The sequence below is a fragment of the Bombus terrestris genome, chromosome 10, assembly GCF_910591885.1.
Source record: "Bombus terrestris chromosome 10, iyBomTerr1.2, whole genome shotgun sequence".
Classification (NCBI taxonomy): Eukaryota; Metazoa; Arthropoda; class Insecta; order Hymenoptera; family Apidae; genus Bombus; species Bombus terrestris.
Window position 1 is genome coordinate 15,717,207 of NC_063278.1, and position 21,295 is coordinate 15,738,501.

Below are 21,295 nucleotides of genomic sequence, written 5' to 3' on the forward strand. Positions count from 1 at the left end.
TTCATATTTTCTATCTTTTTTTTTTCTCATTTTAATATGAATATTATATGGATATTGTCGTTTCTTTATCGAATCTCTTTTTTCATAAATCTTCTCTTCCTTCGTATTCTTCGGACAATCGTGAAATGAACTTTCCCGCTACGAACTTTCGATGTCCTGTGGTTTAGCAGAAAATGTTGGATGTTGAAAGAAAATTGGATAAACTTTTCCTCTTCCTGTAATCATATATTTATGGCCTGTACTCGTACGAGTCGCAACATCGGTTATACTTATCTGTATTCCTCGTTTCCCATGAATACTTTATAGACATATAGCCAATGCGCAAGAAGTAACATTAGAGATGTCTAGCAAATTTTGTCAACATACAGTGTTCAGTCGTCTATGCATAAACAGTTTAGCGCAAATACTTTCCATTGTATCATACAGAAGTAAGAAAGACCGAATAATTAATCGTTTCTAAAGGCAAACTTGTCGGTCAGTTCGCTTAAAATGATACCTAGTAAAAGCATCAGTCGTCCAGTAGTAATTGGTTTACGATTGACTGGAATTTGGCCAGGTACATCGTATGAAATTATTGCCCGATGCATTTGGGTAGCTATCATAATGCCTGCGCAAGTATTTCAGTATCGGTATATAATGAAGAACGTTAGTTCTGGAAACTTGGCAGACGTAATAGAAAGTGCGAGCACTAGTTTGCCTTATACTCTACTGTTATTTAAATTAATTAGCTTTTGGATTAAACGCGGGTAAATATCAATTATCAAATATCAATTTCCTTTCATACGCGCTTACAATTTAGCGTAGGAAACATAAGTTGATTGTGGACTTTTACGGAAATTTATATTTTTGTAAAAAATTCTTCTACCAAGCATTGTATCTACCAAGTATTGTATTGTAGAAAGGACTGTACCTTGGATATTTTACATAGTCTCGTATTATGTATATTTTGTGTAATTTTGTACTTTTAAATTTCCTGCAAACCTTTAACGTATAAAAATGAACGGTCTAAATTAATTGGGAAATTAATTGGGAAATTATCACTAAAATTTTGTCTTATCAGCCTATGCGCTACATGTCTTATAATATTTTTCAGAATATTTAAAAATATGTTGGTGGGAATGTATTACGATTGGATCAACTCTTCCGCTGATAAAGCTAATGTAGATGTTATGATGAACAAAGCTGAACTTGCATACCGTTGCTCGTATTCAATTTTTGGCGTATATATTATTTCCGTTTTTATGTATGCCGGTGTGTTTCTGCAATTTATCCGTCAAGATCAAGACGATTTCAATATAACGTCCCGACAGTTATTAATGAAAATGGACCTTCCGTTTGCATATTATGAAAGTCCTGTGTATCAATATGTATTTCTTGTACAATTCCTCCAACTGTTAGCTGTTGGAATTGGCATGGCTATATTAAATGCTTTGATAATTACATTGGTAAGTGTGTTTTGATATAGTGATCGAAAACACGTTCGTTTCACAGTTTATTAACAATCTGTCGTACATACAGCGAGTACAAAAAGTATTTGTACGTCGTTGCACTTATTGATTTTGTGAAATTGTTTAATACTCGAAAATAAAGCTCGGCCTTTTTTAGAAAGTTTTTTTTAGAAACAAAGCTACGTGTGTGAAGTAAGCATGCTGCTTTGTTTGAAGTTTTGTACGTTTAATTTGCTAAAATCCCTGGTATATTTCTGAGTTTGGATCTCCCAGTTTTCATATAAAAAGCAAGTTTTTATTGTTTTCTTTAGACGTTGAATTAGCAAATAAAAAAGTAATTTCTATTTTTTACGCGTGACCTACATATAATATTTTTATGCAAATATTGGCTAAATCAAGTACAATCAGTTAAGATTTAGCGATATGCTTTGTGATGATTTTTAAGATATACCGCATTATAGAAGAGCGTATCTGTAATAAATATGAAAGAAAAAATGTAAACTGGTGATAAATGGAAGATGACAAAAAAAGATATTGGTTTGTTGTTGATATATTGTATATGCTTGAAAAATATCGACTCTTTTAACAATTATTCTGATCGATTCCGAGTGAAAGATGTTAAAAGTATATAGGAATTGTAAGACCTATGCAATCGATACGCAATTAAGTTTATACTAATTTTCAAAATTGTCGCAAGATATTTTCTAAAAAATTAAACCTTAGACAACAAATCTTCTTCATTTTTAATTTGTTTTGGTATTCTAATGTAAAATAATAAACGATATTTTGAAAGAGTAACAAATGAACGAAGGAAATACACAAGTTTTATAATATAGTAGATACATTATTTTGTAAAATTATGTTGCTAAAATTTGCTGAAATATTATATGTGTATTATATTGTAATAAGTATTATTTAGATATTTCATATCGGTGGACAAATAGAAATCTTACACGAAGCTCTAGAAAATATTTCTATCAAAGATGAAAAACATGGATCGTTGCGAAATGTCATTAAATCTTTAATCAATCGTCATTATCGGATTATTCTTAATTCGGAATATATAGAAAGTTTATTCTCGTATATCGCTTTGCTGCAATTATTATGTAATACAGTAGTCATGTGCGGTATAGGATTCCTAATAATAGTCGTAAGTAATATTTACAAACATTATTTTTCATTAATTGTTTTTATTTAAATTATAATTTTATTTATATTTTACATGTAATTTTTTTTCCTATTGATTTATGCTTACTATTACAATTATAATTTATACTATTCTTTATATCGTATTGTAGGCGATTAATTCACACGGGGATGTAGGAATAGTTGTGAAAATTGTATTATTTTATATTGCTATTATGTTGGAAGCATTTGTTTTTTCCTATGCTGGGGAATATCTCAGTAGCAAAGTTAGTATGTAATTAAGATATATGCATACACGACGTCTTACAAAATGTATACAGTAATTATTAATTATAAAAAGAGATACGTATAAATGTTTATTATTTTATTCTAGAGCCTGTCAATTAGCACTTCAGCTTACGGTTCTTCTTGGTATTTATTAGAACCTAGAAACAGACGTGTCGTGATTCTTCTTATGATAAGATCACAAAGACGTTTGACAATTACTGCTGGGAAATTTATGGATTTGTCTATGTTCGGTTTTGCGAGTGTAAGCTTGATCTTTGTTACAATATAATAAAAATGTTCTTTCTAATAGGTGTTTCGAAAAATTTTAATCGAATGATAATAAACGTATGTCGTGGTAGAAGAATTTACAATAATAATAATAATAATAATAATAATAAAATTCCACGAAGTAGTTCTTGCATATTTTTTAACGAAACTTTTGATAGAGCGAAGAATAGCTATTTATATGTATTTGTTAAAAACTTTTTAATTAATTTCGTTTGAATTATTTTTCAATTATGTTTCATGATGTCAAGATGAAATTACATATGTATTTATGTGTCAATAAGACAGAAGGCGGAAGCTTTTCATCTGACAATTTAATATTGGCATATTATATGATTTAAAAAATCATCACTTTTATTATCACTTTTATTGTTTAATTTTTTAGATTTTGAAAGCTTCTGCGTCATATGTATCGGTATTGTATGCGAGGTACTGATTACAAAGGAACACATAGTAAGCAATAAAATAAGTATATCGTGTATGATATATATCATATATATCATAATTATATATCGAGAGACAATATAGTAAAAGTAAGAACATCTAACTTCATGATTTTGAATTATTGCAAAATTACATACTGTGTTAAAAAACTTTTTAAACTAGCGTTAAATGTCGTCGAGGAAGACGTTATTTGATGTTGATAGTTTCTTTGCAGGTGGACACGTGAAAAATATAAAGATCAGCTACGTTTTTTAAATGCAATCGCTGCGTTGAATTTTCTTTATGCGTTGTTCAATGCATCTTATTATTTATAGGGAAGATATATAAAATTGACGATTGAACCTTATTTTTAGAATTATAAGCAATACAATTTTTTTGTCAGAAATATCTCTATATATATTAGACGGTGTATCTTTATGCAAATACATATTTTTGCAGGGAATACATACATTACATTTATGGAACCTAGATAGAAATTTATTTTGCCATTGGAAGATTTTCTAAATATAGTTTTTATTTTGCATATATAGATTTTGCATACGTACATATTCGGCTAGTGAAAACAAAAACGTTCTAAATACTTTAACTATATATCAGGTCTGTAAGTATGAAACCGGAATTTGCCTATAGATGGCCTTAGCTGATAATGTAGTTATCACTAAACTGCGTCATTGATGCCAAAAGTCTTTGTTGACATCTCGCAAACATCTTCGACTCAGAACAATACAAGCTTCATACAATAGCATAGTTTGTAATAGCGTCGAACATGTCGAATTTTGTGCCTGGAAACTACGATTTGCGGACAGCATTTTCTGTTACCATTTGAAGAAAACTGCTGCATCGAATGCTTGTCGAAGCTTACGGTGAGCATGCTCTTGGTAAATCACAGTGCTTTGAGTGGTTTAAAAAATTCAGAAGTGGCAATTTTGACGTGAGGAACGAAGAACGTGGATCAGAAGAGTGTGATCTATTATGAGCTGTTAAAACCTGGCGAAACCATTAATACTGAACGCTACCGACAACAAATGATCGATTTGAATCAAGCTTTGCGTGAAAAACGATCAGAATATCAAAAAAGGCAACACAAAGTAATTTTGCTTCGTGATAATGCACCATCACATACAGCAAAACCGGTCAAGGAAACGATCGAAGCGTTCAGTTGGGAAATACTTTCGCACGCGGCTTACTCACCAGACTTGGCTCCGTCCGATTACTATTTAATTTGCATCGATGGGACACGCACTTTCTGACCAGCACTTCGCTTCTTACGAAAATGTACGAAAATGGCTCGATGACTGGTTTGCCTCCAAAAAGCGACAGTTTTTTTTGGCGTGGCATCCACCAATTGCCAGACAGGTGGGAAAAATGTATAGCTAACGATGGGCAATACTTCGAATAAAATATTTTTAATCATTTTCATACAATAAACGTGTATTTTCTATAGAAAAATTCCGGTTTCATATTTACATACCTGGTACTTACTCGAGTTGTGTATTACGTTTAACGAAAACGCACAAAGAGTTCGCCTCGTGGTTCAACAAGCTGCTGCACGCCTTAACATTGACTTCCGTACTGGCTCAAAATTGTATCAGGTATTCTTCGAACAACTTCAACTCTATTTTGCACTTTTTCTTACAGATCGTATACGTTGTTTGCTCGCGTTAAATACACAATAAAGTTGTCAATCGCGTTAAATACACAATAAATGACCCCAAAATCAAAAATCCAGTGGATTCATCACGTCATTCATCTATCCATCGGTTTGCCAGGGTAATGTTAAGAAATTCTTTTGTAGAAAGAACAGTTTCTCTGAGAAACACTCTGAACAGTTTCTTTAGTCATCCATAACTTGAAGGTATACAGGACGGTATATCCATATATTCATATTTCGCATGTTCATATTTTTTACTTATATTAATATATAGATTTACCTCTTGTGTGCATGCATTTGCATGTATGAATAAAAGCTACGACTCCTAGAGATACTGTCCTGGAGGTGTCTGGCGGCAGAGCATAAGCAGTGTGCGAAGTTGTGGCAGTTGCCTGTCACGATTCGAGGCACTTGAAAGTATTTGGCGGTACCAGCAACGGAGTATTTTTGTGCATGAAATTCTGTTCGAAATCGGTTAACGTTAGCGGAGTACGTTGAAACGCCTAGAAACTATGTAGTATTGGTTTGAGAGGCAACGATTAAGAAGGTATGCGTTTAGTATCGTAAAAGAATGCTGTGTCCAAACGCAAATAATATTTGGGTAAGCATGGTTGCCAAGAGCGAGAAACATGCTAGGTTGGCCATGTTACCGGCAATGTATCGTCGTGATGATATAATGGCAGATAGTCCACCGCTATTTAGTCTTGTTCACAACTTATAATTGGGCCGAGCTCTCCAGTAAGGACCTCTAATCCTCTAGTAAGGCAGAATGCTTGAGCGAATGTTCGAAAAGTTGATAGCTCTGCGACTTACAGAGCTATGCGATGTCGATGATATGACTGTTTAGTCATAGCGCGAGATAGTTTACCGATGGTGACCGATCCAACGTTGCGTTGTCAAAGAATAGAAACTTTGTCTAAAGGATCTGGCCACGTAGCGGAGAAGGCAGTGGGGCCTTTTTGTTAAGCGGACTTGGATTACAATTGAATATTGAAATTTCTGATACGTATGGTAATACTGATTATCGGAGATGGTATACGTACAATCGTTCATGAACCATTGATTTCATAGTTTCCTCAAATCCTCGAATCATTACAGGTGTCCATGACCACGACTCGATTTATTTAATTATCAGTGTCATTTTAAATAGATTTTTGTTTGATGGATCCACATACATCTTATTATCTAATATTAAAGGCGACGTAGAAACAAATTAAACAATGTCATACATTGCAAGCGAGTGATTGTAGATTAGACTTTTTCATGAATAAACAATCTTTTATAATATTTCTGATAAAATATTTTTCCTTATTTTCTAGTAAATCAAACTTTGTTTCATCAGAGAAGGTATTTGTGCTATTTGTTTTATACGATGCATTCTGATATTTAATATTAATCAAAATTCCCTTTCGTCTAGTGTAATAAATTTTATTAACGCTGTTTGTTCAGTCCCAAGAACTGACTGATCATTTATCATATTATGTATTAACAGTTGCATATTAGACTTCTCCGCTGGTCAAATTTTGTGTCCGTTTGTCTGAAGATCTAAACATTAAGGTCCTCATATGCACTAAGACTTACGGAAGACAGATCGTTTGCAGTAAGGATAGGATCGTCAACAGCCCGTTCGTACGTCAGAAATGATGATCTGCACATACACCTTAATACGAAATGGGTGTACCAATATGCAAGAAAACGTGCGGTAGCACATAAACTCGGACTACAAAACAAGCCAAATCAACCGACTCAGATCACAAAACTAATCCATTAAGACGACTGAAAGGAATCGAACTTGCAGGACTCTGCACAAAACAAAATCTAAACCTAAGAACTCTGAAGGGTTGTTGCTGAACAATACATCCTTATTTATATTTAATATTTTACTAACAACTTTCGCTGCAGAATTTTTGAACCGTTACAACAATCAAACGAGACTATCATGATCCCTCAATACGGTAGGTATATACAGATATATGCAGTGAGATTTTACGGTCAGATTTTAAACGAAATGATCTTTACAGGCAGACAAACTAGCAGGAATACGAAGACTGAAATTGTTGGTCGAATCATTTATGGCACTTTTCGTGTCAAGCTGAATTAAAAATGAAAAATCTAAACGACTCGAAAACTGAAGGAAAAGCTGATACACAGCAGACTAAAATACCGTCACTCTTCAAATTGTACCTATTGATTTATACTGGTAATGTATCAGTAAATGTGTTCGTTGTCGCTAAAATGACAATACTTCCATATTTCGTGAAATCTATTTCTGCTCATCGTATTTCCGAAAATAGCTGTGCACAGTACCGGGTTTGTAGACCAATATTCATCTTTTTCTGATTTTTTTACACATCCCAAAAATTATGATAATTATGATAATTAATCCCAAAAATTTCTTCATTTCTACGACATCGGTATCAGTCCAAGCCTTGTCCTTTTTCTTTTCATTATGATTGCTTTGTTGATGATAATATCGATTTGTTTCTCTTGCAAGTAAGTTTAGCACTTCCTCTTCAATAAATAATTCTACGCTCGATCTTACATCTAAATGTTCACATAGTGTTTGTATTCCAGATTGTTCCATGCAGTCATGGAAAACGGGATTGGAATCATTTTGCGACCATTCACTTTCATCACCGTCGAACTCATCAGAAACTACACACACCATCATCGTCAGAATCACTAATTACTCATCTCTGCACATTTCGAAATCGTCTTTCTATGATATCACTTCCACTGTCCGACGATTTATTATCACTGTTACTTAACGATACTTAATATCAAAGTTACTATAGTTATAATTATCTATGCCCGACAATAGATCTGCGTATATTTCCTCGTCATTATGAGATGTTGTATAGGGAAACAGTATTATCGAGACAGCATATATTTTACAATTATAAAATGTTTCGTGAAATGAAAATCAGCTGATCTTAGTTATTACGTTCGGGAAGCAGCGAACTGTTTTTAGCGAATTTACCTAAAATGAGTTATGGAAATAGCGCCACATACGAGTAATGCGGTTCGACGACAGATAGCAGAGTAAAGTCACGACTACGTGACACCAGACGACAACCGCCAGCTGTCATAGGTGAATGGAGTATTATTAATTGTTGGGTTTTAATAGCACAGCGCACACATTCGTACGAAGGAAAAGAAAATTTATATTATATATGAAAAGTATATATTATAGGTAAATAAGAACTATAATCTAACTTTAACTCGTTAACTATTGGACGTATCAAAAAAACGATTTAAACTACTTATGTTACATTCGGAGAAACTCATTTGTTTTGCGCCAATTTGTTTATTTTGTTATTGACGAAAGGTTGTACGTAGGTGTGGATGTTGATGTTTCTAATTGGTGGAAAGTGTGCTAATTTAAATTACATTGTAATTTGTTTACATTATACTACAATTTCGTAGTAATTCAATTAGCTGTAATTACAATATCGTAATGATCCTCTCTAAGAGCATTTTCTCATCTTGAAGGTTCATAAGGTCCTCGAACGTTTTCCATTGTTTGATGTTTAGGATCAACCCTATAAGCAACATCTATATGTTTATACATAAATATCCATAATATTTACCCTGAACGTTCGCGTGTGTCGTATACGTTAAACGATAATGTCATAAATTATTCTTTGACAACAGTACCGTACCTCATATTTGACATCTTAGATAACAAAGAGAAGTGATATTTCCTAAACATTGGCGAAATTGACCCTCATTTTTTCGTCAATATAGTTCTCTCTCGCGTATTGCACTTCTGTACAAAAGATTCGAATGAAATTCATTTTATATTATGGTGACCCTCCCATAGTGGCGAGCAGAGGGATCACGGCAGAACAATTTTCGCACAAGTCCTCGTCTAACCATCCAATTCTTACAAATACATCCTCTGACCCGGGAATACTCCCATTGTTCCCGTATCTAAGGCACGAGCTAACTAAGAAATCTTACTGATGAATCCAGCAAGCACCGGACTATACGAAACTTCCCTTTCCTTCTTTTCCACTTTTTCTTCGTCTCTTTTATTTCTTCTTTACAGAGCCATAATACGATTCATTCGCATTCTTATTCTTTCTAAAAGATTCACCGCAAAGTTTATTCTTATTTGATTTCAATTTGCGATTTGCGAAAGTTTACTATTGTAATTGTAGCGATATGACGTGGATCTGTGGATTGATCTGTGGATCTGTGGACGATTGCAAGTGGATCTGTGACGTATTATTGTAACTCTTTTTTGTATGACATTCTTTTATATAATCAGATATGTATTATACATTATATACTTAATTACACTTATTCACACACACACACGCACGCACGCACGCACGCACGCACGCACGCACGTATAGATAATTAATCAATTATAGTAAATAGATAATTAATAAATAATAAATTTGCTCATATAACATTTTTATACACAATACTGTCCCAGACATTCGTGTAAAAATCTAAAAAACGCATCGAAACTTTTCTGATGGATTATCCTGAAATCCCAAGTCTCTTATAAATTTACGGTATAAAGAAATAAGGAGAAACAAGAAAGAAGAAGGTGTGAACTAGTGTGAAAAATTCATGTACATAAATGTACGTAATCCATTATATATTTACATATGTATTAAGTTGTCCCAAAAGTTTCTTTTGTTTTATAAGAAAATAATAAATTCACAACACTTTTTGTTTCGTATTATTTTATTAAATTATGTATGATCCATTTTGTTTTCTTGAAACATATGGAATATATGTCTTTAAAGGAGCAATTTATACTGTTAAAGCTAGTAAAAAATTGCCTGATACAAGTTCCTGCTGGTACAAAACTGACGTTATATGCCACACTTAAAATAGTTTCTTAATTCATTAATATGTGCATTTCTTTCATTTCATTTGCCGACCGAGTCATAAACGGACGGCCACTCCAAATCCCGAACAAGTTTTTCATTTATAAAACGTTATAGAAAATGTTTATTGATAGCGTAACCTGCAACAGTAAAATGTTAACTATTTCTTTCGATTAGTTTTTAGAATATCGGACATTGTAAGTATGTAAAAGAATTTTAATATGAAAATTGAGAACGTGAAACAAGAAGTCCTTCTTTTGTTTTCAAAACTTGTATTATCATTATCGTTATGCTGCGGTTCAAGCTAAAACTTGTTCGGACTTTAGCATGTTAAGCGTGTTAAGCGTGTTATGCGTATTATTCGTTTATTTCGCGGTACAAATAACATATAGCTAGTGGAACAAAATCGATCAAAAGCTATTACGAGAGAAAAATTTCTGTCTCCGCTCTACTAACAGATGTCCAAAAGCAAATGGTCATTGGTCAAATGGTCAATGGTTACCGACACTAATTACTAACGCTGTAGAATGTAATTAATATTATAACATTCACTAATTATACGAAAAACGTTTAATTTTTTTTAAATACTTTCTTTTACATAAAATAAATAATCATAATAATTGAAACAAGACAGATATTTTCTAAATTTCATTCCAATGATAAGATGAAATAGTTTAACTTGTGGTTCATTTTTAAGTGCATTAAATTCGAATACATTTTATTCGCAAAAATAGATTCTTGTGGAGCAAGATATGTTGCTAGCAGTACATACGTATGAAATAAAAGCATCGTCTTTTATTGCGTTTATTACCATATGCAAAATTTACAATTTTGCATATGGTAATTTTGTTACAATAATGTTAAATGCTAAACAATAACGTAACAAATTAGCAACGAAATGATGGCTGAAAAATTAAGCACTCGTAGTTTTTATATGACAAAAGATAATAATGTAAAAATTATTGCTTGAATTTTAGGAAATTCTAAACTTATAAAATTATATCTTTGTATTATAATATCAGAATACACATAATACAAAAAGCACTAACAAATCAGGAGTGGAGGCACTTGTTACCTTTTGTTTTTGTCTTTGGTCTTATGAAACACTTTCTTTATTTGTAATATTTGAATGTAAAATACTAAAAATACTAAATAATACGTACAGAACTGCCACTATTATTATTCACTCTAAAATTAAAGTTCCGAAAACAAACGATTCAATAATATTGTATACAAATGAAAGAAAATGCGTTTATTCCCGGTTTAGTAGTAAACTAGCGAAGTTTAAGAAATTTTGCACGCAAGTTCTTATTCCACGATGTTTGCCAGTTTCTCGTGAATTTTCTTCATCGCGTGACTCAAATAATTTATCGTGCGCTCACCTGTGCCTGTCGTACATTTATACTTGTATCTTTTATGAAAATCACTTTCCGCTGCAAATAAAATTGAGATTGCATTACAACTCGAGCAGCACTTTCTGTAGTTGCGCCTGTTCCCAGCAAACCTGCAATCACTTTAATATTATTTGCAACATTTATGCGATCATCGCGTACGGAAAGAGCAAATGCTTATCAATAGCGAATAAGTTCCACAACTTTGAACGCTAGAAGTGTAATTTTGTTACAAAATTTTCAGTCTAGCGTGACGAGGTGTAGCAGCACGTTCATGTTTTATAAATCTGTCGATGGTGATAGTCCGAGTGCGGATTCTTATGCAAATTCATATTTTTCTGAAAATAATTTAAAAAGTCGCACCTAAGCAGAAGTTTATTTTGCCTGTTAAATATTATGTCAGGTGCTGGATATTTTGTACGGACAGTGGCGGACAAAAGAAAGTTTGTAAAATAAGAAGAATAAAATAAAACCATAATTTTAAGCAGCTGATTTATATATAATAAAAGAAATATATATATATATATATATGTGTGTGTGTGTGTGTACCACCATAATATACAGTGGATTTCGCTTGTTTGAGCCATCGCTTAATCTGTGCAACACTTTATATGAAACAGTGTTGAAAGAACAGAACCTAAAGGAACGAATTGTCCTAGTTATCTTCTATTAATTAATTAAATTAATTAATTAATAACGTGTCGTTTAGTTGGGACAGGTGATGTATGCGAAAGATAGCAAATGGGACAGCACAGGGCGCAGGAACAAGAAGACTAACTCTTCGCTGTCGCTATATTATATTGCAATATGATCTTATTTGCAACGTGACACTTTCGGGCAAAATGTATTTCTCTGCCTTGCCATCTTTTCGCGAACGCATTGTTTATGTTTTGCATTCCTCTTCTGTTCGTAAATGTGACAGCATGGTTTTTATATAAATTGAGTCAACGATGTTCACGTATCTTTCCTAATACGTTGTGCATTTTCTTGTAATTGGATTTTTTATGGAGACTCTAAAGAATTGCATTGATGAAAACATTAATAATATCGATGGTTATTGACAAAGAATGAAGATAGTTTTGCACGAAGAATATGTATATACGTATTAGACATTTACTTTACAAATATTTAAATAAACGCTTCATTATTCATTCAAGCTGTAGTTCGTTTTATATAATTTTGACTACGGTATTTACGTATCTGATAATTCGCATAATAGAAATAGTCGCTTAATCGAGTCAAAAAACGCTAGTCCCGATATGTCCCAAATACATATATGTCGAAATTCACTGTATAACACAGGATAGATGATTGTTATCGATATGATAAAAAAGCCTTACGAAAGTTACGAAAATTTCGAAACTAAACTTCCCTTTATCCGCAACTGTGTATTTTAGCGTATTATGTGCATTCTATGCATCTTTCTGCTTTTAAACGTCCCTTAAATGTATAAAAATCCGCAGTCTAGTGATAGTGGTGGAATGGAATGGGAAAGTAGCTCGTTTGGTGGAATTTTATCAATGAAAGGTCAAAGTTTCAAACGGTAGAAGCAGAAGGAAACAATCAATTAGTATGAAATGGCTCCAATTAATACAATCAGTCGGTCCGTCAAGTACGGCCTTCATTATGCTGCGTCTTGGCCAGGAGCCCCACTCTCAGTTTTATGTAAACTCTTTTGGATGATCGTCCTTGGTGTAGGACAGACTCATCAATACAATTATATAATCAAGCATTACAAAGTTCAGACTCTTATAGAAATAATAGATAATATAAGTATTTGCCTGCCGTTTAGTTTAGTATGTATAAAATTAGTTATTGCTTGGACACATCAAGGGTAAGTTGTTTATTCTCATTATTCTTCAGACAGATATTTAGATGTAGGTTGTCGGAGAAAATTGTGATCTCGCTATAAATAAGTATTAAAGATAGAAATTCATAGGGATTCGCCAAATGTTAGTCACGTGAATTTGACGCGCTAAAACAGCTACCAAGTTCGTAATTTAACTAAATTTATAAGCGTGTTTACAATACAAGTCTGCGAACAGACAGAGATATACTACGCAATAAATATTGGTCGAATTTGTTACTTAATTTTTCAACTAAAACACAATCCTTTAATGGATGCGTTTCTTTGCGAAAGTTAAACTAATTATTTCTTTGGTCTAATTATTTCATCGAACTGTCTATTTCTTCTAGGCATATTAACTTTCAGCAATGTAATAAAATAACGACGAATTTAGAACGAACGACTTGGAAAATAATTATATCCTTAGAAAATTTCTTGCACTTGTGGCATCATATACAAAATATATATCGTGCTTTAAATTTTTTATACGAAATAACTTGTAAATTTAGCTTGTAAAATTTGTGATACTACAGTCGATACAGTTCACTTATAACATACTCATTTCTAACAATATTTAAATACTAAATTTATTAATATTTAATTCTACATGTTGCATCACACAAGGATTTATATCCAAAATATTATTTCACAGCCTGCTTCACAGTATTTTATCAACCATGGAAGAAGAGTGCCAAACATATGCTGTTATGGATACAAATAACTTAATATCGAAAACAGCGCATTGGTGTTATCGTTTGACGAATATTATAATAAGTACCACTATAGCATCCACGGTTTTTTACGTAATCGGCGTTTTTACTTCCGAAGGAGTTAATGCAACGGCACCTCGAGAACTTTTATTAAAAATGGATTTGCCCTTCGATACTAGCAAATCGCCCACTTTCGAGCTTGTGATAATTGTACAATATTTTTATCAAGCATCGTCAGCTTTTATATTTGCTGTATTCACAGGTCTCCTTTTGATGATAGTAAGTATTAATATAAATACTTTTTCAATACTATTCGATTCTGCTTATGGGATAAAATATAAAATTTAATTTTCACGTACTTTAGAAATAATCTTTTAATACAATTTAACGAATCAAATAAGAACAACATTATTTTCTAATGTTAAAAGGTAACATAAGTGGACATTCGTTGTTTTTGTTCATTTATTAGTTTAGTTTTTTAATTTAAGATAGTATCTCTATTAAGTAAATCAGCTATGAACAACATATTTGATAAGATTTTTAAAAATATTGAAATAGCTAATATTTTGGAACTTTTGTATATACTGAAGTACATATGTACATATGTACATGTATGTACAGTGAACTACCCAATTATCTCCTAAACTATTCGTTTTTGAAACGAACGTTTCAACTAAAACATTTTGTTTCTTATCTTATTGTGGCGAACTATCTTCTGGCATTTACGATCTTTTACTTAGGATCGTAGTTACACGAGCGTTGAAACAATCACTGTCGCAAGGATCGATTTGAAACAGGGCTTGGGTTTATTCTTTGTAAATTTCAGTATAATAGGCAATAAATATTCACACGAACAAGATGGATGAAATTTCGATCTTCAGTCATACATTATTGAAAACGGAAAAAAAACTACTGGAAGATTATATATAGAATACATGTGCATTTCATACGCTTTAAAGTAAACTTTAACTCGTTCTATATATTTCGATCAATGTTTGATGAATTTCATCTATGACAAATCCTTTTAACCGATGTGCCAACGTAGGTCGCAAGTAATCGAGACCTTTGCATGGCGCGATGAGGATTCTTTCGGCGAAAAGACCTCTTTTTCTTCGTACGAGGTCGAATGGCTAGAGGCTTTTTAATTTTCGAAAGTCTTGCTGCTGTAGGAGTAGCTGCACGAGAGAATTGCGTTTCTAGTTTGATACGGGGACGTAAAAAATAACACTGAAAATTGTAAAGGCTATCCATTATTTCATAAAAAACAAATGACAAGTCGACAGGTCTATGATCAGATCCGTAGGAATAGATAGAATACAGCAATGCCCATATCGAACGCATGACAGACGATGTTGTACCATTTGCTGCCTGCCGTCAACGGTGGGCAGATGTCAAGTTTGATGACTGTAATTCACGTGACTGCTCGTATCTCGTATGCAACGAAATGCAATGTTCCCGTGTGAGAGATATAATGCGCTTCGTAAAATCCATTTTTTTCGACGATTGTGCGACAGCTGTGTATGTGGTAGACAAGGTGTTTCATTCTCAGGGTTAGCGTAAGACGATCTGCTCGAAACAGAACAAGTTGTATTTGAAACACTTCCTCAAATAACCCATAGTTTAGGAGATATTTACGTTGATTGGTTAAAATGAATCATCCTGTATGTATAGGATGTCGCGCATAACGTGATCAACCGATTGAGGGATGATTCTACGTAGATACATAAGTCAGAAATGTAGAATAAGATCCTCTTCTTCGAGGCCCCGTTTTCTGGCAAATTCATTTTGAAAATTTATCAAGTATGCTTGAACATGGCTAATTCCGGGCTGAACAGGAGAAAATAATCGGCAGGAAGTTATTCTACGTGTAAAAGTAAGTCGAAAATGTAGAATAACATTTCTTCGCAAGACGTTTTGTTTGCAAGAAAAATCAATTTGAAAATTTAGTACGCGCATGTACAATTCTTAACTAGACATGTTTAAACCTTATTTTCTCGAAGAAACCTTAAACTGAAAAATTTCATTCCGCGTAGAATAATCGTCCTGCTAATTGTACATTCATATCCAATCGGTAATCGTTAATTAATCAAGTTCAAGTATATTAGTATACGAATAATAAAAATTAACTCTGTAAAGCATCGAGTAGGAATATCTTTTAAAGTATTTTGCCTTGAAAGTGTATACTTCTTTGGGTTGTTTTATTTAACAATTTTATATTATTATTTGTCATTTTTAGGTACTTCATATAGGTTGTCAAATCGATGTTATGTGTCAGACATCGTCAGCAATTTCTTATAAAAATGAAAAGCAACTAAAGTTCTTCATTAGCAGGCATCAAGAAATTATTTTATTTGCAGAGAAAATTGAAAAGTTCTTTACTTATATAGCGCTTAGTCAACTTATAACGAATACTTTAATTATTTGTTGCTTGGGTTATCTCATAGTGCTTGTAAGTAATGCACCGATACAATAACAATAACAATAACAATGACAATGACAATGACAATGACAATGACAATGACAATGACAATGAGGAAAGTTCATGTAAACACATGCCCGATATGATCCTGTTTTGAATTAACAGCTTGTTTTGTGTCGTAATAGTTGTTTACCCTCAGAGAAATTGCTAGAAATGACCAAGTCCAATTTCAGTAGAAGCGTGAATGCGTCGCATTATAAATTGTCAAATTTGTTCGAACAGCTTGCACGTGTTTCTTGGCAAGTTTGATCGTCACATTGACAAAGAGTTTCAATAACGTTAATCGACGTCTTATAAACGAGAGTTTTTAAATGCTCCCACAACTAATGATAGAATGGGTCGAGGTCTGCAGAGCGAGCTGATCAGGAAACGTAGTTACCACGACTTATCCATTTTTCGAGATATCCGACTACTGAGTTGAACCACCTAATGTCTAGCGTTACAAAATAAGCTGTAACTCAAACTGTGCTGAATCAGCCCCTGCCGCACTTCCCACATGTTCTTACTTGTCCTGTATACGCTATATTAACTTGTACCGATATATCAAATGCTAGCCTTTATTTCATTGTTCATCCCTTATTATCTACTAACATCTAAAATCCGAACAACGATATGAATATCATAAAGATATTTTAGACACAGACTTAGGTGAGTTTAGACGTAGATGAAATCATACATGAATACACCTACACTGGACGAATTTTCTATTTATTCGGAATTAACGCATCGTACGAAAAGAAGGCATTCTGGATCTTCGATATATTGATTCGTGTAAATTTATCGCGTTTCGAATTGTGCTACCAGCCGAAAACATTCTACATATACAGTATGTATAAAAGAAGTTTAAGACATTGTGTGTTACAGATAATACATATTGAGAATGGATTCCCTATGTTCATGAAATGCGTTGTATTCTATATCTCCGTTTGTTCGGAAGCATTTGTATATTGCTTCGCTGGAGAGTACCTGAATATCAAGGTTATTAAACAATGTACTGAAATACCAAATCGATCAATTTCTGGTTATGCGATTACCACGGATAGCATAACGAAATGATAATTGATATTACGATCTATGTTAGATGATACTTTTATAATACATAGTTCAATTTCGTTTTTATAATACAAATATTAATTTAGAAAATACTAATTTGTTAAACATTATGTAACAACAAGAATGCAATATGCAGTAAGCTTCTCCAATATCTTTTACTTATATAGTTGAAGATGATTATTATCGTATACAGGAGGTTTTGTTATCTTTGTTCTTATCATTACATAGATTATTAAATATCTTTATTTTTATCGTACATCCTACTTTTTCGGCTTTGAATAGACGTCCGATTTGAAAACGTATCACCTACTTGAACTCTTTGATTCTCCGTTGAAATCTACAATTTCCTTCACAAATAACAATGCATAAAATATAAATTTTTGACAACTATATATATATATATATATATATATATATATATATATGTACTTTCGAAAATGCCACGACCAGGATTACTTTGAAAGCAAAATGTTGCAGTACATATTCCTCTTTTCGTTTGTATATTTATATTTATAAACATTCTGGATGTTGTAGTTTTTCATCTATTCTTAAATCTATACTATATATTAGCGCCTTGCCATTGACACGAGCTGTCAATCTGGTCGATCTGATAATATTAAATGCATGTATATTTTAAAATCAATTTTTTGTTTGTTAAAAAAATTGTTTGTTCTTTATTTACTTTTTTATAGAGAATTATACCACTAACTGGAAAGTACATTTTACGGGTAACCTGTATAGCAATATTAGTTATTAATTTATTTGCGTACTTGGTTATTGCCTTCCAAACATAGTTGAATACGATTTGCATATGATAATGAAGCAATTGGCAAATGTTAATTAGCACGTTAATATAGTTACGAGGACATGGGAATTGAGAAGCACGGTAAGCCGGTAAATTTTAAGAGTGACAACAGTTAAATAAATTTGTACTAGAATAATCTATAATATTTCGATGAGATTGAAATAAAGTTGTTTCTTTTAGAAATGTAATCTTTCTCGTATAATTATCGTACATTCTTTCAATAATTTGATGAATTTTAAGACTTATATTTTATTTATTTTCTACTACATTTTATTACATTTGTGCGTATATAAATTCATGTTCGATAATACACGAGTATATATGAGTGACAGATGGCTCACAGTTAGCTACTTTAAATTTTCAACAAAGCGATGTACGCTTAAATTTAAATATTTATTTTTCAATCGGAGGGTTGAAAATCAGCTTGAATTTCTTTAAAGTATAACCATAGGTAGAGCTAAACAAACAGAAGATATAAATATAGTGTTTTTATTGTTGTTATATACATATAATATATGCATTATCCGTTCCATATGTATTAATCTATCATTTTTCTGAGTTGGAGAAGTTTATTGATTTCCTGCCTGGTTATTACGCACGTGTTTGGTTTTCCCTTTCAGTTTCTAGTTAATATTGAATTATAAGCTAATAAAGTCCATTGATACGTTCTAAGGAATAATTCCAGTTTTTGTCTTGGTTTGTCGATTATGAAATATCATCTAAAGTCGAGTTGGAACTTCAGTTGACGCTTATTATTTGGGTAAAATCACGACAGAAAGATATAATAAAAACAAGTGAGAAAAGATAACAAAAGTTCGTTTATCCAAGCCGGAAAATAATAGTAGACTAAATAATTTTATCTTACATCCAAATAATAATAAAATTGACATACACCGATCGCTGATATTGGCTATAAATGAAATTGCAGTGTCGTGAATCATATATTTAATAAAAAGTTTGATATTCCTCATCTTTTATGACCTTTAGTAAGTCGATTGGTATTCCGTATGTCAACTTTTTTCATTTATAGCGCGTTACATATAATGTAAGCAATACTCGAAACCTCAAGTACTAGTTGCACAATTAAACTAACAGAATTGCTAATTCGAATAATAAGTATGCCAACATAAGTTTCAACGTGATGATGCGTTTTTTAAAAATACAAGTATCTCATATAGGGTAAAACGGGGTATAAAATGAAGAATAAGCTGTCTTATTTTGATGTAATGTCTACGAGGAAATATGAAATTGTGACATTATAATCGAAAAATAAATTTTCGTTCTTTGAGAAATACTAAAGTTCGACATTCCCCATTTTTCCCGCGGACCCTTCGTATGTCTACGACTACTACATACTTTTCATGTCATACTATGTATACTAATTCTTCACCAAGCGTATGTCTGCAATGAATGTCTTGTAACTTCCAGATACATTTTCGAATCATTTTTTAATTTTGCTATTATAACTACAATAATCGTGCGTAAACTACATTACACCGCGAATAAAACTTCAAAAACTTACGTATAATGCACGCAATGTATTCATAAAAAAGTCTTGTGGTAAGTAGAATACTTTCGTGAGACGTCGCGTTCATTAATTATAATGACAAAGCTGTGCAATTTTGAGTTATGAATCTAAAATTGCAAATTGAAAAAGGAACTAAAGATATGTTGACCGTAATATGTAAATATTCTCTACGCATATATATACATATATTCTAATTTACAAAAACGTTAACTAGGTGTATAACCGTATATAATCTCCGTTTTACCCTATTTTTTGATATCTTATCCCTAAAATTCCATTTCGTTTTAGAGTAAATTGATCGCGGACACTGCATATGAATTTCTTTGGTACGATACACATCCAAGCAAAAGCCGACTTTTAATACCTGTGATATTAAGATCTCAAAGAGGATTTAGTTTCACTCTTGGGAAATTTGCAAATCTTTCCATGTCAACCTTTGCGGCTGTAAGCTGTTTATAATATGTGTTTTGATATAATATGTCATTTGAAATACTTGCGAGAAAATTGACGATAATTCAGCCGAAGAAATAACATTTTTTTCTACTTTTAGATTATGAAAGCTTCAGGATCATATATATCGGTACTACTTGCAATGACCTGAGAAAGAGATTCGTAAATACTATACAATAGTTTATCGTAATTTACGTATCTTAAATTAATTAGTAAAAAATTGTTATAGCACAGGAAGGCACAATATGTCGTATATGTAAAAATAAAGACAAAAGAAAATGCTAAATGTGGAAGATTCGTATGAAGATCACGGAAAAGAAACGTGATAAGTACATTTTCGTTGATTTTTTATTTCAATGTCGCTATATAATTAAAAAAAAAAAAAAAAAAAAAACATATTTTAATATAAAAAAACTAAAAGTAAAACTTATCCAGACAATAATGTAAATATCAACTTTATTTTTAATGTCCTTCAATATTTTGATATTAACACAAGCAATATTTTGCACTGTTTTTTCAAATTATGAGAAGGATGGAAAAAGAACACGTGTTTAGTGTCAAAATCAAGTAAGAGAACAATTTTAATAACACGAGACTAATTGACAATGTAATGAATTTAAAAGCTATCGTTCTATAAAAAAAATAGAAAATGCGACTTATCGTTTTCTTCCACCGTAGTCTTCATATCTAAATAAATGCTCCCAAAGATGTCAATGGTACGAGAAAAATAGTCGATTAAACATATTAATGTACAGGTTGTTCTAGTGTGTAAAGGACATCTAAACACTGTATTTGTTTTTAGCGATATAAGAAGCGTTTCAGGCATAACTTGAGTGATTTTGAACGATAAACACCGTAGGAAGAAGAAATTTTTTACCGTTGTTTTCTTAAAACATTTCAACGCCATCATCGTCATTTTGAAGACAAGAATAGCTATCTTTTTTC

The 21,295-nt window shown here is 32.2% G+C and overlaps 2 protein-coding genes and 1 long non-coding RNA gene across 4 annotated transcripts; all 3 read left to right on the forward strand.

Annotated features, from left to right (window-relative positions):
* Positions 1-87: 87 nt before the first annotated feature.
* Positions 88-3,582, forward strand: LOC100647813 (odorant receptor 4-like). Its single transcript, XM_012313168.3, has 6 exons — positions 88-746; positions 1,094-1,445; positions 2,368-2,598; positions 2,747-2,860; positions 2,968-3,123; positions 3,532-3,582. The coding sequence occupies exons 1-6, from the start codon at positions 490-492 to the stop codon at positions 3,580-3,582; spliced, it is 1,161 nt and encodes a 386-aa protein (XP_012168558.1). The 5' UTR covers positions 88-489.
* Positions 3,583-4,909: 1,327 nt separating this feature from the next.
* On the forward strand, positions 4,910-9,583 carry LOC100647934. The gene is made up of 4 exons (XR_007225581.1): positions 4,910-4,946; positions 5,035-7,196; positions 7,263-7,441; positions 7,816-9,583. It is a non-coding gene; the product is annotated as an uncharacterized LOC100647934 (long non-coding RNA).
* A 2,164-nt stretch (positions 9,584-11,747) lies between these two features.
* LOC100648059 (odorant receptor 13a) lies at positions 11,748-20,636 on the forward strand. 2 transcript variants are annotated; one of them, XM_020864985.2, is made up of 7 exons: positions 11,748-11,882; positions 12,943-13,313; positions 13,978-14,314; positions 16,272-16,484; positions 17,379-17,492; positions 20,189-20,344; positions 20,451-20,636. In XM_020864985.2, the coding sequence occupies exons 2-7, from the start codon at positions 13,057-13,059 to the stop codon at positions 20,499-20,501; spliced, it is 1,128 nt and encodes a 375-aa protein (XP_020720644.1). In that variant the 5' UTR covers positions 11,748-11,882; positions 12,943-13,056; the 3' UTR covers positions 20,502-20,636. The 2 variants fall into 2 exon arrangements, with proteins under 2 accessions (XP_020720644.1, XP_048265671.1); XM_048409714.1 differs by lacking the exon at positions 17,379-17,492.
* The last annotated feature ends 659 nt before the right edge of the window (positions 20,637-21,295 follow it).

Excerpts from the sequence above, each read along its gene's own strand:
- LOC100648059 (XM_020864985.2), top strand. The coding sequence starts at position 13,057 with ATGGCTCCAATTAATACAATCAGTCGGTCCGTCAAGTACGGCCTTCAT. Across the intron at positions 14,315-16,271 it reads CAGGTCTCCTTTTGATGATA|GTACTTCATATAGGTTGTCA; the intron begins GTAAGTATTAAT and ends TGTCATTTTTAG. Across the intron at positions 17,493-20,188 it reads GAGAGTACCTGAATATCAAG|AGTAAATTGATCGCGGACAC; the intron begins GTTATTAAACAA and ends ATTTCGTTTTAG.
- LOC100647813 (XM_012313168.3), top strand. The coding sequence starts at position 490 with ATGATACCTAGTAAAAGCATCAGTCGTCCAGTAGTAATTGGTTTACGA. Across the intron at positions 2,861-2,967 it reads GGGAATATCTCAGTAGCAAA|AGCCTGTCAATTAGCACTTC; the intron begins GTTAGTATGTAA and ends ATTTTATTCTAG. Across the intron at positions 3,124-3,531 it reads CTATGTTCGGTTTTGCGAGT|ATTTTGAAAGCTTCTGCGTC; the intron begins GTAAGCTTGATC and ends TTAATTTTTTAG.